The 20,977-nt window shown below is 33.4% G+C and overlaps 3 protein-coding genes across 5 annotated transcripts; 2 read left to right on the top strand and 1 right to left on the bottom strand.

The window, feature by feature from the left end:
• Positions 1–500: 500 nt before the first annotated feature.
• On the top strand, positions 501–5,106 carry LOC7484766 (polynucleotide 5'-hydroxyl-kinase NOL9). The gene is made up of 9 exons (XM_002318586.4): positions 501–1,136; positions 1,554–1,651; positions 1,798–1,831; positions 2,145–2,305; positions 2,446–2,629; positions 3,078–3,258; positions 3,480–3,579; positions 3,763–3,890; positions 4,904–5,106. Exons 1-9 carry the CDS (start codon positions 949–951, stop codon positions 4,955–4,957), a joined length of 1,128 nt encoding a protein of 375 aa, XP_002318622.3. The 5' UTR covers positions 501–948; the 3' UTR covers positions 4,958–5,106.
• Positions 5,107–7,188: 2,082 nt separating this feature from the next.
• On the top strand, positions 7,189–10,811 carry LOC7483460 (probable myosin-binding protein 5). Of its 2 annotated transcripts, none has more exons than XM_002318585.4 (5): positions 7,189–8,193; positions 8,473–9,378; positions 9,470–9,677; positions 9,925–10,041; positions 10,459–10,811. In XM_002318585.4, exons 1-3 carry the CDS (start codon positions 7,449–7,451, stop codon positions 9,652–9,654), a joined length of 1,836 nt encoding a protein of 611 aa, XP_002318621.1. In that variant the 5' UTR covers positions 7,189–7,448; the 3' UTR covers positions 9,655–9,677; positions 9,925–10,041; positions 10,459–10,811. The 2 variants fall into 2 exon arrangements, with proteins under 2 accessions (XP_002318621.1, XP_024438085.1); XM_024582317.2 differs by having other exon boundaries at positions 10,450–10,811.
• Positions 10,812–13,148: 2,337 nt separating this feature from the next.
• LOC7483459 (serine/threonine-protein phosphatase PP2A catalytic subunit) lies at positions 13,149–16,643 on the bottom strand. 2 transcript variants are annotated; one of them, XR_002977155.2, is made up of 7 exons: positions 16,135–16,643; positions 15,306–15,420; positions 14,803–14,911; positions 14,616–14,693; positions 13,841–14,032; positions 13,445–13,753; positions 13,149–13,367 (listed from the first exon to the last, which is right to left on the bottom strand). XR_002977155.2 is itself a non-coding variant. In XM_002317971.4 (6 exons), exons 1-6 carry the CDS (start codon positions 16,385–16,387, stop codon positions 13,580–13,582), a joined length of 921 nt encoding a protein of 306 aa, XP_002318007.1. In that variant the 5' UTR covers positions 16,388–16,643; the 3' UTR covers positions 13,149–13,579. The 2 variants fall into 2 exon arrangements, 1 of the variants encoding a protein (XP_002318007.1); XM_002317971.4 differs by having other exon boundaries at positions 13,149–13,753.
• Positions 16,644–20,977: the final 4,334 nt, after the last annotated feature.

The raw sequence follows: 20,977 nt of genomic DNA, 5'->3' as shown, positions 1-20,977 counted from the left end.
CCTAACAAATTATGTTACAACATATATATAGCCATATCATCCATTTTAGAATCTAGCTACTATCTAAATTGCTACATATGGCCTCTTGATGCAATAAAAAGAAATAAAAGGAAACTAAACCAAATGCGGACAAGGGAAAAAAGGGTGCATTTAAATTTAATAAAATAGTGTGTACAAACAACAATAAATCAATAACGATCAATTATCTTAAATTGCAAAGACTCTGTTATTATTATATTTTTCTATTTTCTTCTAAAATTCAAATTCTTGATGCGAATCATGATAATGTTGGTTTCTTTTTAATGGTTATTGATACTAACTCATGTTGTGAATTATTTCTATTAATAAAGAAAGTGAAATTATCGGTTTTTGGTTATAAATACCCAAAACTCGATCGAGTTTGGGTATTAAAAATCTGTCACTTTGGGTTTTGAGTTGGGATATAAACAATAATTTTGAATTTGATTTTGAGTATGGATATTACAACACACATCCCATGAATATCCATTGCCATCTCTAATTGTGAGGGAGTTTGAGAGAGAAGAGACCAAAGACAGAGAAGGGAGGGTGGTTGTGGAAGGAAATTAGGGATTCAAGAAAAAGAAAAGGAAAACCTCTCATACCTTAGTTTAATTTAGGGTTCAAACTGAACAGACCTAAAAAATTTTTGGATTTTTTAAGGGGTCTTCCAATTTTCTTCTTGCTTCGGTATTTTGGTTGCTCACCCGTTGTGACACACGAAGGCAATTCTGAGCGAAGTTGCTCACAAAATTAGCATTTGGCTGCCTCAAACAAAAATCGTATGTAGAACACAAAGCAGGTGCCGAAACTATATAAACCATAACTACTCTCCTTGGAAAGCAGATAAAACAAGCAGCCGTTAGAGATTACCAGAGAAACAAAATAAACGAGTCCCAAGTGAAAAACTAAAACGAGAGAGCTAAGGCTATGGCTTCAATAACAGAAAGGGAAGAGGCATCACCAAGCATATATATATCAGAGGAATGGTCAGAGGCTGCCGACTCAGTAGCTTACGATTCCACCACTTCACCACCTCCTATTGCCCTTGTCTGTGGCCCCAAAAACTGTGGCAAAACCACCTTCTCTCGTTACCTTCTCAATATTCTTCTCCAAAGGTTATTTTCCTCAATGTTTTTCCTTTTCTTTTGTGAATTTTGTTTGCTCGTTTGGTTTTTGAAGCAAATAGTTGGATTATGTGAACTTTTCCTGTTGAAAGTTCTAAACTTGTTGCATTTATGGTCAAAATTTTGGCTTTTTAAGCTGTTTGTTTGCTGCATTGTTTTCTTTTTTCTTCTTGGCTTGAATTCGATTATTTTGGACTATTGGGTATTGTTTACATATATCAAATTTGTCTTGTATTTTGTTGTATTCTCTATTGGGTGTGCTTCGTTGATCAAAGATCAAGTCTTTCTTGAAGATAATTTATGTTTGCTGACATATACTTATTCTTTGAATATTGGAGTTAATAAAGCGTGTCAGGAGCTGAATTTCATGTTTATAGGCGATTGAGAACAGTTTTTTTTTTTTTGCAGATATAAAAGGGTAGGTTATTTGGATACAGATGTTGGGCAGCCCGAGTTTACTACTCCTGGTTTTTTATCCCTCACTGTAGTTGACAAACTAACTCCAGGTATTTGTTTGAGGGTTGTACTTTCTTACCATATGTCTTGTTCCTTGAATTCCTTAGTTTCAAAGATTTCTTTTCAAGATTTATCTCACCTCATTTTGCATTATAATTGATATAGTTTGTCTGTTTTCTTTCGTTTCCCAAATCAGATTTGACAATTCCATGCTTGAAGACACCAGAGAGGTATGGGCTATTGAACTTATTGTGTTAGTTACAATCCTTTTCCTTTTCAGTATACGGATATTTGAGATGTTGTTTCGAGGATTTACAGTTGCATAATTGTTTAGTTATGCATACTGATCTATTGTTTGATTTTGAACATCTCCCATATGATTAACTTATTTAATTTCCATCAAGATTCTAAGATTTTACTTGGTGGAATTGATTATCACCTTTTAATGGCTGATCCAGGGAAGTTATCATTTTTAGCATGATTTTGTGGAAAATGTTTTTTGTTTGTGTCGTTTATGGTTCAATGTTTTAATCTTTTTCCTAGATGCTTTTTCTTTGGTGATGTTTCTTCGAAAAGAGATCCAACGGCTTATCTGAAATGTATATTTACCCTATATGATTATTATCGGAAGGAGTACTGCAAGAGTGATAGCCCTGTGGAGAATGAAATGCCTCTTGTTGTAAACACACATGGTTGGGTAAAAGGTGTGCCTCTTTACATCATTTATTTCGTTTTCTTCTTTTCCATCCCTATCTCCTTGATCTTGCACTATTTCTTTACCATTGGTGTTATTTCACGGGTACTTATGCATTTCAAAATATGATCTTCATCTCTTGTGTTTTAGGAGTTGGTTATGATATATTGGTGGATATGTTGAGGCATATTGCCCCTACCCATGTGGTTAAGATAAACACAACTTCTGAGAGAAAGAATCTGCCAGGTGGGAAATTCTGGCTAGATGAGGGTTATGGTGGGCAGGTTAATCTAATTGATATCAATTCGACTCGTCACGACTCCTTCAATAGATCGTAAGTTTTCCCTTAAACTATCATATTCTGACTGCAATCTCACTTGCTTAAACAGATTGCTATTTGCCTTAGCTGGTCCCTGTAGAATTAGATCTCTGAAAATTTAGCAAGTGCTGCTTTTACCTATTTGGTTGTTGTTGTTATATAAAATTTCCAGCTTCATATCTGTTGAAACACGTCCATTGTGCATTGAATTATTTTATTTCTAAGTTTACGGTAGAGTTTTCAGTGTTTGGTTGTCTAGAGATTTCTCCAATAGGTTGCTCAATAATCTGGAAACAATTTCTCGGGTGTTTTATATTTGATTCTTTATCTTCCACTCATTTGTTTAGATTCTACTACTTAAAATGCATTAATACTGCTCCTAAATTTCATTATTATGTAGTTTGTTTTAGATGACAAGTAACATTTACTTGCTTTATGACAACTTATTTTCATATTGTGCCAGGGTTCTAATACAAAAGGATGCACGCCTTCTGCGGGATTTACGAATAATGGCTTACTTCAGACAGTGTTTTCCGAGTAACCTGAATATCACCACAATCAAGGAACTTGCAAATGCTCTTGCCTCTCACCCTCCTTATCAAGTCCCAATATCAAGCATCAAAATCAGACATCTCCATTCTCAGGTTGGTTCATGGCATATGAACAGCTGTGCTGCTCTTTCCGCACACCTTTTACCAATACTCTTTATTGTTGCGCCCCTTTCTAATTTTATTAAGTGCACTGTTACAACTTTCCATGATGTAAATCAGCACTGGTAGGTCGCAAAATTTGAATTTTGGTTTTTGTGTTTGTAAAAATGTCAAATGATCATGATTTCTTTGACAATTCAAATCTCTTATGCTAGGTCCCACACACTGAAGTCTTCTACAGTTTGAATGCAACCATTGTTGGTTTAGCGGTTAGTTCTAAACAGCCAGAAAATATGCCATGGTGTGTTGGTCTTGGTAGGCATTTTTCTTTGCTGTAATGCCATGTTTAGTCAATTACATTTAATATTTTCCTTCATTCTATTTTCCTTACAGTATTCTTAGTAAATCAGTGAGTCCTAATGTAAGCCAGAAATTAACATTTATCGTACTTGAGAAATATCATGTTTTTGTCCTCATTGAATGCCTCTATTGAACCAGGAATTGTTAGGGGAATCGATACATTCAAAGGTTTGCTCTACTTAATCTCGCCTGTGCCGCCAATCCTTCTGGAAAAGGTTGATCTTCTTCTGCAGGGATTTATCCATATTCCTACTTGCTTATTGCAGGTAATTGATCCCTGTTCAGCCTCACTATATGTTTCTTACACTGTTTTGGTTTGTTTTGTAACTGTGTCTCTTAGTTTTGTCAACTTTCTGTCCCCCCTTCATCTATTTTCTTGTGGTTTACTTGTCTGCTTTAATGCAATAGAAGTCAATTCATCTTTGTCTTCTTCTCATTAACATGGCATTGCAAACAAGAAAAAAATGCTTGTTAGTTTTGAATGCACAGCTTAGGATGATATTCATGTTGCATAGCTTGATTGAAATATTGACTTTTTGTTGCCTTCCCCTGCCTTCTCTGAAAAATCGCCTTGTGCTGGCTGCAGTGTGATTTTGTCTTGACTTCAAAGTACTTTTCTTCGGCTACTGCATGCCTAAGTTTTGGCATGGCTGATTATGCCTTGGGTATGGCAAGGCTGCTGATGCCTGTGGCTTGACATTGCAGCCCTTGCCTAGACCAGTAGATGACAATAGGAACATCATTTACTAGGTCAGGTTAGGCAAGGCAAATGCAAGTTTTACCTAGGCAATATGGATGAAAACTCCACAATGGGAAGATGTTAGGTAGGATGCAGCAGCTATGATAGTATGCCAAATGGTGTCGTGTCCTGAAAAGAATCTTCTTAAGATTCTGTATATTCCAGCTTCAGAAAGGTTACATGTATTCTTTCATATTCATTTCGTAGCCAAAAGAAGTAGCATCCTCTCACTGTCATGATATCTGTTCATCTGTCCATAATGGTTTTCCTTCAACCAAATGGCAATATAAGGTTGTGTTTGCTTTATGGTGTAATAGTTGCTTTTGGTTCTAGGCAGATAGATGCCTGTGATGCTTCACTTATCTTATCTGCATTGCTATGAAGAAAACAGAGGTCCAGCACAATTTGCACCATGCTAATGCAGACATAATCCAAATGACAGGAACAATCATTGTAGTGATTGTGCTTTGGTGAAAGATTGACAGTTTTATATATTTTTCTCCACTTTAGATCTCATCTAAATACTGGAATTCTTTTCAGGTGCAGGGATGCATGTCGCCTTACATGTCTGGGAATGTTTTGGCTACAAGCTAACTGATACGAGTTCACTGACCAGCCAGTTGCTTCATTCACTGATCAAAATTGAAACTCGGTGTTAGTTTTTATATTTATCTTTCATTCATCTAATATAATGTATGAAACAGCACATTTTATTGAAATTATCTGTGTTGACTTCTTTGCAACTTCATCTTAAACCCAAAATAAATTTGCCACACGGAAACCAGTTGGCTTGATCACATCCATATAATACTGAAACGGAGACCAGGCCGAATCTATCTTTATGAAGCGGAAAGGCACTTCCATGTCAGAATCCTTGTAATTGAATTTATAGTGCACCAGTTGTGGTTGGTGTGGTTGATGAAAACCAAGCAAGTAAATTGGTATGTATGCTGAAGTGGATAGATGGCCAATTGGCTATTCGGCTATGAATTCAGATGGTGGGGGTTGTGATTGTTATACTAGGTTTGAACTGCAGTCTATGTAGGCTGTTCCGTCACTGAGAATTTGAGATTTATGCATAAATGGCTGTCTTGGGGTAGATACTTGTACACCAAAAGCTCTAGTTTGGAGTAGGTGCACAATTTGGAGCCTTGTTATAGCTACACCAGCAAACCCCGCAGCATAATGGGCTGTGTGCCCCCAGCACTCTCAACGGCTAGAATAACCCGCCCGATATCGGCATATTCATTATTCCATGGCTCGGGCCCATTACCATTAGAGTGCTTAGCGACCCATTGAAGCCCGGCCAATGAATCATCATATTATATTAAATTATTATTATTATAGAAAACACGGACACCCAAACATAGAAAAGTGTATCAAAGATTCTGTGAAAAATATATTTAGATTTTTTCATTTAAAAAATAATATCATTTAGGTTTTTTTAAATTTAAAAAATCACTTTTGATGCAAAAGTTTAATATTATTTTTTAGTCAATGGTTAGAGAGTGGAGAAAAAAAAAGGGATCGTTAGATTCCAATGATGAGAGAAAAAGTTGTTCAAGTCAATTTTTACCATCAAAATAGATTTGTTTAGTTTCTATGAGTTCCTGATAGGTTTGATAGTGGTGTTTTAGATTCCTAATATTACTTGAAAAAATATATCTAAGTCTATGAAGATAAATCTAACTTGATTTGATTTCAAGTTTTTGAACCTTTTTGGGTTAATAGGTTAATTTGTAAGTATTCCAAAAATGTTGGTGAAGTTTTTTTAGGTTGAAATGGCTTTAAAAAAAGTTTCTAGGGTAAAGATATACTATCCTGTTTTTCTAGCTATCACAATAATAGCCAGAATTTGAGCTTACAAACAACACATCATCTATTATCACAATAATAGCCAGAATTTGAGCTTACAAACAACACGTCATCTATGTATTTAGGTCGTCTACCCATTTAAAAAAATATAAAATAAAAATAAAATCAATCTCAGGTACTCAGACTTGGGTTTAAAGGTCCATCCACACGTGGATTTTTCTTTGTCATGGGTCAAAAAATAAAATAATTTTTGAATTTATATTTCAATTAATATCACTCATTTGTAATTATTTTTTTATTTAATATTTTTTGGGTATAATTTTTTAAATTATTTTGTGTGTATTTAATTTTTATAGAAATTTTTCTGATTCATTTATAATTTTTTTATATAGATAATTTTTTAAAAAATAAAAAACATTTATTTTTATATAATATTTCTAATATGTGCATTTTTGTAGTTTTTTTATTTTATTTTATTGAATTAAATTAATATGTATGTTTATTTTTATTATTGTATAATTGAATAAAAATTATAAAAATATTTATATTTATTATTTATATAAGAAAAAATATTTTACCGGAGAGTAAAGGGTGAGGCGTGGTGATTCTACGTTGTACTATACACTGTAAATCGGCTCACGAAACAATGTGGACACATATTCAGAGTGTTTTCTTCACAAAATGTATCTCACAGAACTTCCAAGTAGCCAAACATTGCATATTAATTTCATTAAAATAATCTGTCATCAGCAACTTTGCAATGCAGCTGCTCTTTTATAGAAGGAGGTGCCCTCCTGCTGCTCTAAGCCCCACAATATCAACAAGCAGTTTTTGAAGATAGAGGCAACTGACAGATCATTCCCTTTTGCATTTCATTTAACATTCATTGCCTTTTCACCATCGATTTAGTTTGTTGAGGAGTGCTTGATAGACCGTTAATTCAGGTATATGGTCTGCATGCAAGACCTCAATTCTCCCGCAAAGTTTTGCTATTTAGAGCCATGGCCACCCAAATTTCCATAACTAAAAGCGTAGCACCTCCTCTCAGTTCCTCTCCCTCACACATTTACAGAAAGAAAGAAAGGTCATGATCACGGTCTGGTTGATTCCTTCACCAACTCCCTGGTCATGATCTCTTATCTTATCATCCTTTCAGACCTTATATTCCATCCATCTTTCTATCTCCTTGCATCCATCTGAATACAAGTTAAGATTTTATTATTATATTTTCTTTCCTCGTTTTGGTTCTTGACTCTAGGATCAAATAGCTATGGCAAAGAGATCATTTAAACGTTTTGTGGAACAAGAACTTGGAAAACTCCCACTCTTCTTGATCTATGCCGTGCTCGAATGGGTGTTGATTGCTGTGCTATTTATTGATGGGTTTCTTGCTTTTTTTGCCAACGAATTCGCCAAGTTCTTTGAGTTGAAAATCCCTTGTTTGCTCTGCACGAGGATTGATCATGTCCTGGTTCATAGAGATGCTGATTTTTATTACAATGAATCCATATGTGGAACTCACAAGAAGGAGGTTTCATGTCTGGCTTACTGTCATGTCCACAAGAAGCTTTCTGATATACGAAACATGTGTGAGGGGTGTCTTCTTTCTTTTGCTACAGAGAGAGAATCAGATTGCGATTTATTCAAGTTTCCTGCAGGGGTTTTACATAAGGACATCGAGCTGTTTGCTGATGATGATCGTGACATCCATTTGAGGTTGCCTGCTTTAGGAAATGACATCGTGGTGCCAGCTGACAAGAGCAGCCCCCATCAGTACTGTTCATGTTGTGGGGAACCATTGAAGGTAAAGTCCTACTCAAAGGGAAAGATTGCAGGCATGCTCTCACAGGCTCCTGCTCCGTCTCCCCGAGCACCATTTGTTACTTTGAGAAATGAGGGCCCTCGCAAGTTGGATTTATCTCATGTGCGATACACAGAACTCAAGTTCTCAGAAAATGACTCGGAGCTCCATGATGATGAAGATGCCTCGAATGCATCACATCTAGATAAGCAATGTTAGTTTTAAGTTTAACTTTGTTCTTGCTTTCTCTGTCACTTCTTATATGGTCAGGTTAAATAATTTTTCTCAACCTTTAAAGATCCTTTGATTATGCAAAGTTTATATGCATGGTATGATTCAGTGAAAGCAAATCAAACTTGTCCACGTTATAAAATGCACATTCTTGAAGTGCAGTGCTTGAATTGTTAGTACTCTGCATGTTGTTGCTTCTTGGTTTTGATCACTCAGTTCTTAACAACCTCATTAATTTAGTGGATGGATTTTTTTGTGCCAGTTAGGGAAGATGTCAAAGCTGCTATGGTGCCATTGCTGACAGAAGCTGAGAATATGAATGAAGAAAGGACCCCTACATTTTCCAGAGGAAATAAGTTTTTCGGAATCCCACTAACAGATTCAGCCGCCGCTAGTCCTAGGGCATTTACTAGGTTTCCAAGGAAACTCGACAAAACTGAACTTTCTTCAGAGACCATAGAAGGGGCTTCTCTATCAAATGAAGTAGATGGTGAGTCAATTTTGCAACATTTAAAGAAACAGGTTCGTCTGGATCGCAAGTCGCTGATGGCTTTATACATGGAATTGGATGAAGAAAGAAGCGCTTCTGCTGTTGCAGCTAATAATGCAATGGCCATGATCACCCGGTTGCAAGCAGAGAAGGCAGCTGTTCAGATGGAGGCATTACAGTATCAGAGAATGATGGAGGAGCAGGCAGAGTATGACCAAGAGGCCCTGCAAGCAACAAGGGATATAGTTTCCAAGAGAGAGGAGCAAATCAAGACTTTAGAGGCTGAGCTCGTGGCTTATAGAGAAAAATATGGTGTCCTGATGGGAGAAGATTTTATGGAATCTGGAGATGAGATTGATGAGGATTGTCATGATTTGAAAACAGACTCTCATTCTTCTTATACCGAAAGATACGAATGTCTCAGCCCATCTTATAGCTCCACAGAAGGGCAAAATAATGCTGAAAATGTGTTTTATCAAAGTAAGTCTCCATCTTTTCTGGCTGTTGAGAACGGAGGGGAAACTGAAGACAAACCACTGAAGGCTTTTCAAGGGCAAGAACCTCATCGTCTAGGTCGGCTGAACAATTGGGATAAGAAAGTACATGTTTCATCAGATGACGGGGATCTTTCCTCGCAGTCTAGTTCTGATGATGTTAACCACTCCGAGAAAGTGACAGGTAAGTCACTTGCATAGATGCTTCCATTAAGTATCTGAATAAGTTCCACATTTCCTTAAATCATCTAAGGATACTTTTTTTTGTATGGAAGATCAAGAAAGGGAAGCAGATTTAGTCAAAGAATCCTCACATCTTCATGGATCAGCAAAGGACCTTGATGCTGAAGGTGGATTCTTGAAGCTTGCTGGTCATACACTCCAAAATGGTAGTGAAGTTACATCTGATAGTCTTCAGAAGATTTGTCAGCTGGTGACAACCGATGATCATGATGCATAACACTCATCCTAATCGTTTTCATGGTATTTGTTTTGCCTTTTGTAATTCATCTTAGAGAGTTGATAGACAACAACACATTTGACAAATGAATGCTATGTGCATCGATTTTTATTTCTTTCTTTGTTGATTGCAAATATTCAACATTGTATCTCAATAATGTTTAATACACCTTTTTTCTAGGCTACCAAACATCTTCTATGGATGGCATTAGGTACCATGCTTCCTCTATGGTGCTAACTAGTTAGTAATGTAGATCTTTTTCTTTGGCAGCTTGAACTTTTTTTTTGTTAGGATGTAAATACAGCAAAATCATTGCCGGGAGATGTTGAGGCCTTGAAGTTTGAAGCTTCTTGAAACTTTTGGATTTCAATACCCTCTCTTATGGAGGTAAGATATTTAATTTATATCTGGTGTATTAATCAATTAACATTATAGTCTGGTGTCACAAACTCAAGGAGTACAACAACAAGAACAAGATGATGATAATTGAACTTCAAGTACATTGGTAAAATGATAACTCATGCAACAGATTCCAGATTTTAATACCATGAGCTAGGGAAAAGACAGATACTAGGTTGAAAATAGCAAGCATGATTGATTTGATGTGAAATGTGAATGATCTACAAGGTGATTACATGATCCAAGCTGGGATTTACAATAAAGTACAGAAAATCATAGCCATAGCCTTCTGTCATGATTTAACATCTCCACTTCTTCACTTTTATACATCATGTATAACGGTGCATCTATGTAAGGCATGGGAGATTGTTACATTGAATCCTTAATTTTGACAAGTTGTGGCAGGCTAGAAAGTAGCAAGACTGGGCAGTCATCATGTCTCCAGCTATCTCAAACAATTTGGGAGAAAGACAGAATGCGGGAATAATCATGTTCTCAATTCTGCAGACTTGATTCTTTTAACTTAAGAAATATGTTCTTCATCGGCATAAACAATTACCAAGGTGCCAGGAGAGAGTTGGTGGTGTCTAGCAGGAGTGCAAGAATCTTCGTTATCGATGAGCAAACTGCTCAGTGGCTTATCATCCCTGCAAAATACTGCTTTTAGACAACTTATACTGTGATTTATCTTTTCCCAAAATTACTGTTGTGCTATAGCCTTCTGTCATGATTTAACAAATATCATCTCTTTCGACCAATCTTAGATTTTTTGCAAGCAGCACCTTTATGCTTTGATTTCAATCTTGCAACATCACTACAGTTCACATGCCTGCTGTGAAGCTAGTTCGAGTTACCATGACAAATTTGTAATCTCGATAATCAAGATTGAGCCAACCCGGGATATCTCGCGGCCAAAAGGAAAAAGGATTAAATAGAAACAACTTGAGATATAAAGGAGAGATGTAAATAAGCAATAAATAAAAAGGAGAGAAATTGTGTAAACGAGACTGTCATCTTTCATGGATGTCCTGTTAATATTGGCTGCAAACACCAGTTTATCCTTTTGATGACTTCTCTGATCTTCTATGCGATTACATGAACTCTTGTTATAATTAATCAACAAGAGTACATGAAAACATCAGTTTTCTAACATGAACTCTTGTTAGAAAAGTAATTAAAAAAACTTGAGTAGAATTTTTTTTTTTTAAAGGACAAATAATGTATACATTTCATAACCCATTAAATATGAAAAAATAAAACGGGTAAAAAAAGAACATAAAAAACTAGTTCGAGTTAGCGTGACAAATTTGTAATCTCGATAATTAAGATTGAGCCAACCCGGGATATTCTGCGGTCCAGATCATGAGATTAGAATAATCCCGAAAAAAAATAAAGAGAATTACAAAGTCTTCTTTAAAAAAAAACATATATTAACTTTTCAAACTCATGATCCGAGTCACTAGACCCGAAGCACCCTATTTTAAAAGAAAATCATGAAGTTCAATTCTTAATCAATCAAATATTAAATGATAAATTAAAAAACATTCAATTATACAAAAGAATTTAAAAAATAAAAAATAAAAGAATGAGGATCAAAATCCAAATACCAAATAAATTTTATATTTGATTGAAGAGTGAAATTGAAAAAAAAAAATCAATTTCGCAAAAGGATCAAGAAAAATTCAAAAGAATGAGGATCAAGTTTGACATGAAAAATAAAAACAAATTAATGATTGAAGGTTGAAATTGAAAAGAATAATAACTTTTTCAAAAGGATCAAGAAAAAAATAGAAATCAAAATAATAAGGACCAAATTAAAAAACTTACCATCAATTTGAATTGAAGGATAAAATTAAAAGCAAATAAAATTTTTACAAAATAGCCATGGAAAAAAAAATAAAGATCAAATTGAAAAATATTATATTTGTAAATTGAGATTGAAGAATAAAATTGAAAACAAATAATTTCTTTACAAAAGAGTTAACAACAAAAATTAAAAATTAAAAGAATAAAAACTGAAGTTGAAATACCAACAATAAATAGGATCAAGTTGTAATTTTTACGGGTAGAGAGAAAAGAAAAAAAAAAAAGACCTACTGACGACAAACTAGACCACCAATACATGTCACAAATACAAAAATGCTCCTTAATGATATGTTTAAATTTTTGCTTGATTATTTCACTGTGTAATTAAGAAAAAAAAAATTATTTATTTCTAATAAATTTAATAATGACAAATAAATTATATGAAAAGATTTAAATATCATTCGTAGCTACTGTTAAGGTTTTTTAGATGGAAAAGCAACAGCATGATTACACTATCTAATAAATAATGTTTTTTAAATGTAGAACTACATTGTTTTTCAAAGAGATTTTAGCTTCTTTTAATTTCTCATTAGTTAGTAAACAACAATTATTATTCATAGTCGACAACAAAACCCAAATCCAGAAGACAAAGATACTATTGCTACATCCAGGATATCCGAGGTCCAAAAAAGATTTAAATTAGCACTAAAACCACATCCTAATATAACACCATGGTTATAAGATTTAGTCCAAGAACTGATCAACCCATGAGTCAAAACCCAATTTTTTTTACATCTAAACAATGTCATTTTAATTTTTTTAAAATAAAACATTATCATTTTGATCCAACAAAATCCAATTAAAAAAGAAATCCAATCTAGGCCAAATTCCAGGTTTGGCAAGTCACGGATAGATCCCCCCATTTTATAACCATGAATCATTTGTATTCAGAACAATGAACTAACTTGGGATGCAATGCAGAGGTCGACAACAAGGCAAGTTTGGTTCTTCTACTGTTTAAATGCAAAAATAAGCACAAGTTATTTCAATAAGAAGCCGTACCTGTTAAACTCATGATCATGTTCCAAGCTAGTTTTCCACAAATTACTTCAGTTTTCCCCCCAAAATACCGAAGGGGGTAGAGTTGATATTATCTCCATTATTTCCACCCAAAATGACAGACTTTATGAACTTTTCCCATTTTCAGATATTCAACAAATTGAACTAAAGTTCAGACGCAATGAAGGCAGTATATATGCATTCAGAAAGTAACTAAAAAAAAACAAAAATCAATAGAAAGGCAGTATATATTAAAATCCTAACGGACAAGAAATAAAACAAACGTGTTTTGATCAACAAAATCAAAAGAAACTAGTTCCAATGACAGCACTCGCGTCAATTTTCAACAATTCAAAAGAAAAATTTCATCGAGCACTTGCAGAAGTTGTTTAACCAGGGGGGTGTAAACTATATGATGAATGCACTGTTATTGCTGTTTCTTTCACTTCCTAAAATACAAGACAAAAACCACGTAAGTAAACTTATAAACTCACAAGAACGCAGAAACCATAGAACAAAAACTGACCAAAAGAATGACAATAACGATGTTTCTTTGTCTCTTCATCAAGTAAACACCAAAATCCTCTATTCTGTAAGATGCATCTACAAAACCACAACCATAAATTTGAAAAATTTGCCAACCAAGGGTAAGCTATGCAAATTATAAAAAATAGTCAGGAGTTCTGCGTGTTGTATCGGGTTCAATCTGTCGAGGTGCTGGATCAAATTGAAGGAAATTCTGCTCCATATTCTCCCCTATCTCAAGTATTGCAGCCATATTCCCACAGCGATAGCAGTAATTTGGCGCACTGAACACTGTCACCACATTCTTGTCCTACAAATATTTGAAGTAGATAATAATAAGGACAGAATTTTAGAACTTCAAGGGTAAGTAAATACTAGTCACTTGGAGTCCACAAACCTGGGACCAATTGTATCCTTCCATAACAAGCTGGTGAGCTCTAGAAATGAGAGCAAGGCCATTAGTGTGATTGAACTGTTGAGAGATATCCTGTCCAAAGGTGTATCCAGCCCCACGAGGAGAAATTCCCCATCCACAACGATCATCCGGATCAGACCAAAGGAGGTCACACATTGGACCCTCATGAGGTACCTAATCATGGGACAAAAATAAGGCAGCAAAATGAAACGGCAAAAATAAGGGGAAAGATATATGAGGTGAGCAATACCAGCTAGTCATGTATACCACAAAATTAACAATGGCAATCAGCTTACAGAGGCTACTTTAGTCATATTATTGAATATGCAGTGATAGAGGCATTTGCTTCAATTCTCTAAAATGAATCTGAGCAATGTCTCAATCTAAGCAAACTGTCCTAGATATCACTTCAATTAATAAGCTTAATGCTAAATTTCACAAACTCCACACCTATAAACGATGCGGGGTGGAAAATTTACACACAAACTGGAGGAAAATAAGCAATATTCACATAAAATAAAACCAGTGGCGAAAGTATAGCTCCGACAGATATAGGAGGCAAATGGCTTGGACAAAGATTAACCGGTTTGGCCTGATAATCTTCTTATCTAAGACACGTCAGGTAAACCAGTTTGACATGCAAATGGAAAAGGTTTGCAGTCTGAGAATAAGTAATTTGAAAGCAAATAAAACTGAGATGGCAAAAATGTTAGCAGATATCAATCCAATAAAAGTAGCATGATCACTGCAGGCGTACCTCCTGTATACGGTCCAGGGAACGAATATTATCTAATGTGTCCAAAGATGGGGAAAGACCACCATGCAAGCAGAAGATCTACAAGGTGATAACAAATGGTTATCAGCTAAGAACATGGGGCTAATTTAAAACTAAAGCCAAGATCAAGGGCATAAATCAGGGTAAGACAGAATTTTAGAATTTAAACCTGACTCTCAATTAGGGCCGTAAGTGGGAGATAATCAAAGAGGTCGGTGAAATGTTTCCAGACATTGGCATTTCCATACTTCCTCAAGCATTCATCATAAAATCCATACCTGAAGAGAGATATAAATGAGATATTGATAACGTACCACAGATATGATGATGTAGTGTAAGGAAATAACTAAAACACCAAAGTACTGGCATGTTGCATCTTTCTGGCTGACATTCTCCTCTGCTTCACCTCCTCTTTCAAATGTAAGAGAATTTAACTAATGACTGGTATGCAAGAAAAAGAAGGAGACAGTCCATGCATGTTATCTGCACTGGTACATTTTAAGTTTGTGCATGGTTAAATACGACATATTCTTCTCTATCAAAAAGTTTTAACTTGACAAAACATGTGTCAGAGCAGTTTTTAGCCAACCAACTTGGTGAATAGATTATCCCACCAATTTAGATTAGCATTGATCCATAACTGCACGAACATAAAATGAACAAAACTCTTACACTTGAGTTATTTGACGACTCTCATGATTTCCTCTTAGAATTGTGATCCTGTCTCTATATCGAACTTTCAGTGCCACTAAAAGAGTGACAGTCTCCACAGAGTAATATCCTCGATCTGCATATCCAAAAAACAAAAAATAAACATGGTGGCAATTTCTGATACATAAAGTACTAAAACAATTCATAAGACAAAACATACAAGCTTAGAAACAAAAGTTTAGTATTAAAAAAAAAAACCACTTAGGCATATTCAGATTGTAAAAGAAATTTGGCACGACTTAATGATAAAAATAGAAGTAAATTGAAGTTATAACAATGTCTCTAATAATTTGTGTTCTGCCAACTTGAGAGTTTAACTGATAACATGTTCAGCCTGTTTTGATTATCTAAAAAAAGCATATGCGCCACTTTCCTGGTGGCCTCAGTGTGCTTACTGTTCACATTTAAGCTATCAGTCAGTCCCACAAATTCTGGCTTATAATAATGGGCTTGAAACCACCCTAAGAATCTACTCAACCTGCATAATACCAAACTCTACTACATGGGCAACAGAGTAAAGAGCAAAAACCTCATCTCTTCTACGCTCTTTCTTTCTTTGTTAAAAAAAAAAAAAGTAACCACATTGCCATTCATTTTCTTAAAAGAAGCTGGAAAACTACACTCTTAATATTCTTTTTACATCAATTCCACATAGTCCCCCAGTCAATAATCTCATTCTCAGGTAGGTGGAATTATGCAATATGGAAAATAAATAAATAAAACCCAAAAAATAAAAAACATTTCAGTCACTAATTATTAGCCAAAAAAGAGGGAGACGGGGGAAACAGACCTACATAGTCGCCCATGAAGAGGTAATTAGTGTCAGGAGCGTTACCGCCGATGCGAAAGAGCTCGACAAGATCATGGAACTGACCGTGAATATCACCGCAGACAGTTACTGGACATTTGACAGGCTGAACGTTCCATTCCTCCACAAGGACCGCTCTGGCCTGCTCACACAGTGCTTTAACTTCTGCTTCAGCTAGCGGCTTGCACTGCATCAAGTGCTCGATCTGACGGTCCAGATCCACGTGAGACGGCATCTTTTCTTTACTTTTTTGAAAGGGATTTTCGGATCGAATCCAAAAAAGGGCGATTCAATTTGATTTTTCTTGGATGATTCAGGTCATGGCCATCGAGCAGACCGGAGATTGGGGATTCTGGAGTTGCTAGGGTTAAGGATTCGGGAGAAAACACGAAAATTGGAGGGGCGAAGAGAGAGAGAGAGAGAGACTGGCTGGGGTTCTCCTCGTTGTCTATTTTCTTTATTTCTCCCCCGTAGGTTGGTGTAATAATTTAGAGTTTTTTTTTCCCCTAAATTTTGGTCCCTTGCTATTTGTGTGGTATTTTTTTTGGTTTTTAGCTTTTGGCCTTTTCTTGTGGTTTTTGTTAACGATGGAATATTAAGAGTAGAGGGGTAAGTTACTACAAATTATCCTGTAATTTTCATCCCTCTATTAAAATAATTTTTATTGTGAAGATTTTATATTATCAAGATAATAATTAGAAATTTCTTATTAATTACTTTAAAATCTATGCAAAAAGAAAAGAAGAGATAAATATAAAAGGAGAAGAAAATTAATTTTATAACTCACTAAAAATAATAAGAATATTTCATATTTGGATTTCTCTCTTCTATTTATATATTTCACTAATTATTCTTTAAATATCATGAAATTTATCCACGTATTATATTTATAAATTATCATTTGCTATGAAAATTAATAAAAAAAAACCTATTTTTCATAAATAATAATAATAATTTAAGGCTCTCAAATAGAAAAATAAAATTCAGAATTGATCCAAGATTTAGTGTAATTTTTTATAATTTAGTTTTTGAAAAAAAAACACCCTGTTGAGATTAAAACAGTAAAGTAATATTAAAGGCTATAATAATAATAATAATAATAATTATTATTATTATTATTATTATTATTACTACAAGCACTGATGCCATAAGAAAACAAAGAAAATAGTAAAAATTATAGTGTAATTAATTATGAAAATAGTAAAAATTAAAGTGTAATTAATTATTAACAAGCTTGAGTCTTTGATGGAATATGATGCTAATTGAATACGGAACTCCTCTAATGTCAAGCTAGATGGCTCATCCTCTACCACCCCATCTACCTTGTTTGTCAAATACTTCAAAGTCAACTTCGACGCTTAACGATATTTATGCAATTATTCATTTTAAAATTGACTAATAGTCCAACATTGAAATATATTTAAATAGTAAAGCATGCATTGCTTTATTATTATTTAATAAAGCAAAGTAATGTTATACTTTAAAAGATGTTGGATGGATATAGATTCGTTGTACTACGAGATGACATGCACTGCGTCCTGCCGCAGACTTATAAAATAAATATACTTGATAGTGTTATAATTGTGAATCAGCGCTAGATAAGTAATAGAAATTAAAGGTATGATGAAACAAATATTTCATGACGAAAAAAAAAGTTGTGTTGGTGATCAAAAACTTAGAGACTAAACAAAATGATTTGTAGCAATCTACAGTGCTTTCGCCACATGATTTAGCTTTTCAGTTAATAAAAAGAGAAAAAAATTACAAAGCTAAATTCTCTACCAACTTAATATTAAAAAAAAATCAACAAAGATAATTTTGGAAGGAAAAAAACCCATGAGAAAAAACGTTGTAGCAATTGACAATGTTTTGTGAGGGAAACTATAGCACTTTTCCCAATAAAATAAAATAAAAATCCATTAGAGAAACATTGTAGCAATCCACAGTGTTTTGTGAGAAAAACTATAACGCTTTCCTCATATGATTTAACTTTATTGTAATTATAATTCTTAACCAACTCAATATTAAAAAAAACAATCGACAAAGATAATTTTGAAAAAAATCTTAAAAAAATCAAATGGGAAAACACTGCAATAATTCACAGTGTTTTAAAGAAAATAAATTACAAAGCTAAATTCTTAATCAACTAAATATTTTAAAAAATAAAATCGACAGAGACAATTTTAGAAAAAAAAACACCAAAAAAAGAAAAAAAAATCATGTTGGAAACACTATAACAATTCACAGTGTTTTGTGATGAAAGCTACAGTGCTTCCCCACATGATTTAGCCTTATTTGTAATGACTTGTAATTGTAATTCACAAACAACTCAATATTAAAAAAATAAAATTGAAAAAGATAATTTGAAAAAAATTATAACAAAAAACAATCATGCGGAGAGACACTGTAGCAATCCACAATGTTTTATGAGCAAAGCTACAATACTTTCCCCACATGATTAAGCTTTATTACAAAGTTAAATTCTAACCAACTCAATATTAAAAAAAAAAAATCGACGAAGATAATTTTGGAAAAAAATATCACAAAAAAAAAACACAAAAGAAACTGGAAAAAACCATGTGAGGAAAAACTGTATCAATCCATAGTGTTTTGTGAGGAAAAACTTGTATTTACTTGTAATTGCAATTTTTAACCAGCTTAATATTTAAAAAATAAAATTGACAAAGATAATTTTAGGAAAAAACATAACAAAAACAGAAAAAAACCATGTGGGAAAAAACACTGTAGCAATCAACAGTAATTTTCGAGGGAAAGTTACAGTGCTTTCCTCACATATTGTAACTGTAATTTTTAACCAGCTCAATATTAAAAAATAAAATAACTAAAGATAATTTCAGAGAAAACCATAAAAAAAAACCATGCGGAGAAACACTATAGCAATCAACAATGTTTTAAAGAAAACAAATTACAAAACTAAATTCTCAATCAGCTCCATATTAAAAAAAATCGATAAATATAATTTTGAAAAATAAAGAAATAAAATAGAAAAACTATGTGGAAAAACATCGCAGTAATCCACAGTATTTTAAAGAAAAAAAATTACAAAGCAAAATTTTTAACCAGGTCAATATTTAAAAAGCAAAACAAACAAAAATAATTTTGGAAAAAACAAAAGAAAAAATAAATGCAAAAAAAAGAAAAAATAGGAAAGTTGAAAAAAAAAAGTAATTTTGAAAAAAAATAATTCTGAAAAAAAAGAAAAAATAGGAAAAGTTAGCAAAAAAAACAAAAGAAAAAGGAAAAAGCACTGTGGATTACTGTTGTAATCCACAGTGTTTTGGGTGTGGAGGAACAGTGATTTCCCCATTTAATAGTGTTATAATTGTGAACCAGCGCTAGATAAGTAATAGAAACTAAAGGTATGATGGAGCAAATATTTCACGATGGAAAAAAAAGTTGTGTTGGTGATCAAAACTTAGAGACTAAACAAAATGATTTGTAGCAATCCACAGTGTTTTGGGAGGAAAGATATAGTATTTTCGCCACATGATTTATCTTTTCTGTTAATAAAAAGCAAGAGGAAAGATATAGTACTTTCATCACATGATTTAGCTTTTCTGTTAATAAAAAGCAAAAAAAACTACAAAGCTAAATTCTCTACCAACTTAACATTAAAAAAAAAAACCAACAAAGATAATCTTGGAAGGAAAAAAACTCATGAGGAAAAACGTTGTAGCAATTGACAATGTTTTGTGAGGAAAACTACAGTGTTTTCCCCAATAAAATAAAATAAAAAACCATTTAGAGAAAGATTGTAGCAATCCATAGTGTTTTGTGAGAAAAACTACAACGCTTTCCCCATATGATTTAGCTTTATTGTAATTATAATTCTTAACCAACTTAATATTAAAAAACAATGGACATATAATTTTGGAAAAAATCATAAAAAAATCATATGGAAAAACACTGCAACAATTCACAGTTGGTAGAGAATATAGCTTTGCAACAATCAATAATGTTTTAAAGAAAAAAAAATACAAAACTAAATTTTCAATCAGCTCAATATTAAAAAAGAAATCGACAAATATAATTTTGAAAAATAAAAAAATAAAATAGAAAAACTATGTGGGAAAACAATGCAGTAATCCACAGTATTTTTAAGGAAAAAAACTACAAAGCGAAATTTTTAACTAGCTTAATATTTAAAAAGTAAAATCAACAAAAATAATTTTGGAAAAAAAAAAGAAAAAATAAATGCACAAAAAGGAGGAAAGTTGAAAAAAAAAAGTAATTTTGGAACGAAAAAAAGAAAAAAAAGCGAAAAAAAAATTGAAAAAGTGAAAAAAAAAAGAGGAATGCACTGTGTTTCCCCACACCATTTAGTTGTGGCATGCGCGCTGCTACGGGCTTATAGAAACAATATCTATGATGGTATTATAATTGTGAATTAATGTTAGATAAACTAATATTTTATGAGGGGAAAAAATTATCTCAGTGATTAAGAACCTAGAGACTGGATATAATAAATTGTGTGAAAAATATTGATATTGTAGAGATATTGAAAGATCAAAGACTTACATGATTGGAGGTGGTTGTAGAAGACTGATTGTGTCATTGATTAAATTTCAAAAGTAAAACAACACATAAAATATTATATCTATTTAAAAAACATTAGGAAAAAGATGTAATAACTAATTATAAACAAAACGATGCCACAACAACATTAAAGAGTTGCATTGCTGTTTAAGAGAGTTAAATGTTGTTGCATTAGTTCGTAGGGGCATGCAAAATTAATAGGAAAACAGCCTGTGAAGTTGCTTCATAAACAAAAATACTGTGTGTCACCTTTTTGATGGAGATTTCC

The sequence above is a fragment of the Populus trichocarpa genome, chromosome 12 (assembly GCF_000002775.5).
Source record: "Populus trichocarpa isolate Nisqually-1 chromosome 12, P.trichocarpa_v4.1, whole genome shotgun sequence".
Taxonomy (NCBI): domain Eukaryota; kingdom Viridiplantae; phylum Streptophyta; class Magnoliopsida; order Malpighiales; family Salicaceae; genus Populus; species Populus trichocarpa.
Note: the sequence above shows the minus strand (reverse complement) of the source record. Positions and strands in the feature narration are given on the sequence as shown.

Coding starts and splice junctions, on each gene's coding strand:
- LOC7484766 (XM_002318586.4), top strand. CDS start 949: ATGGCTTCAATAACAGAAAGGGAAGAGGCATCACCAAGCATATATATA. Junction 1,832..2,144: donor TGCTTGAAGACACCAGAGAG/GTATGGGCTATT, acceptor TCTTTTTCCTAG/ATGCTTTTTCTTTGGTGATG. Junction 3,891..4,903: donor TTCCTACTTGCTTATTGCAG/GTAATTGATCCC, acceptor AATTCTTTTCAG/GTGCAGGGATGCATGTCGCC.
- LOC7483460 (XM_002318585.4), top strand. CDS start 7,449: ATGGCAAAGAGATCATTTAAACGTTTTGTGGAACAAGAACTTGGAAAA. Junction 8,194..8,472: donor ATCACATCTAGATAAGCAAT/GTTAGTTTTAAG, acceptor TTTTTGTGCCAG/TTAGGGAAGATGTCAAAGCT. Junction 9,379..9,469: donor CCACTCCGAGAAAGTGACAG/GTAAGTCACTTG, acceptor TTTGTATGGAAG/ATCAAGAAAGGGAAGCAGAT.
- LOC7483459 (XM_002317971.4), bottom strand. CDS start 16,387: ATGCCGTCTCACGTGGATCTGGACCGTCAGATCGAGCACTTGATGCAG. Junction 15,421..16,134: donor CTTCATGGGCGACTATGTAG/GTCTGTTTCCCC, acceptor TTGGATATGCAG/ATCGAGGATATTACTCTGTG. Junction 14,033..14,615: donor CCCTGGACCGTATACAGGAG/GTACGCCTGCAG, acceptor TCCCATGATTAG/GTACCTCATGAGGGTCCAAT.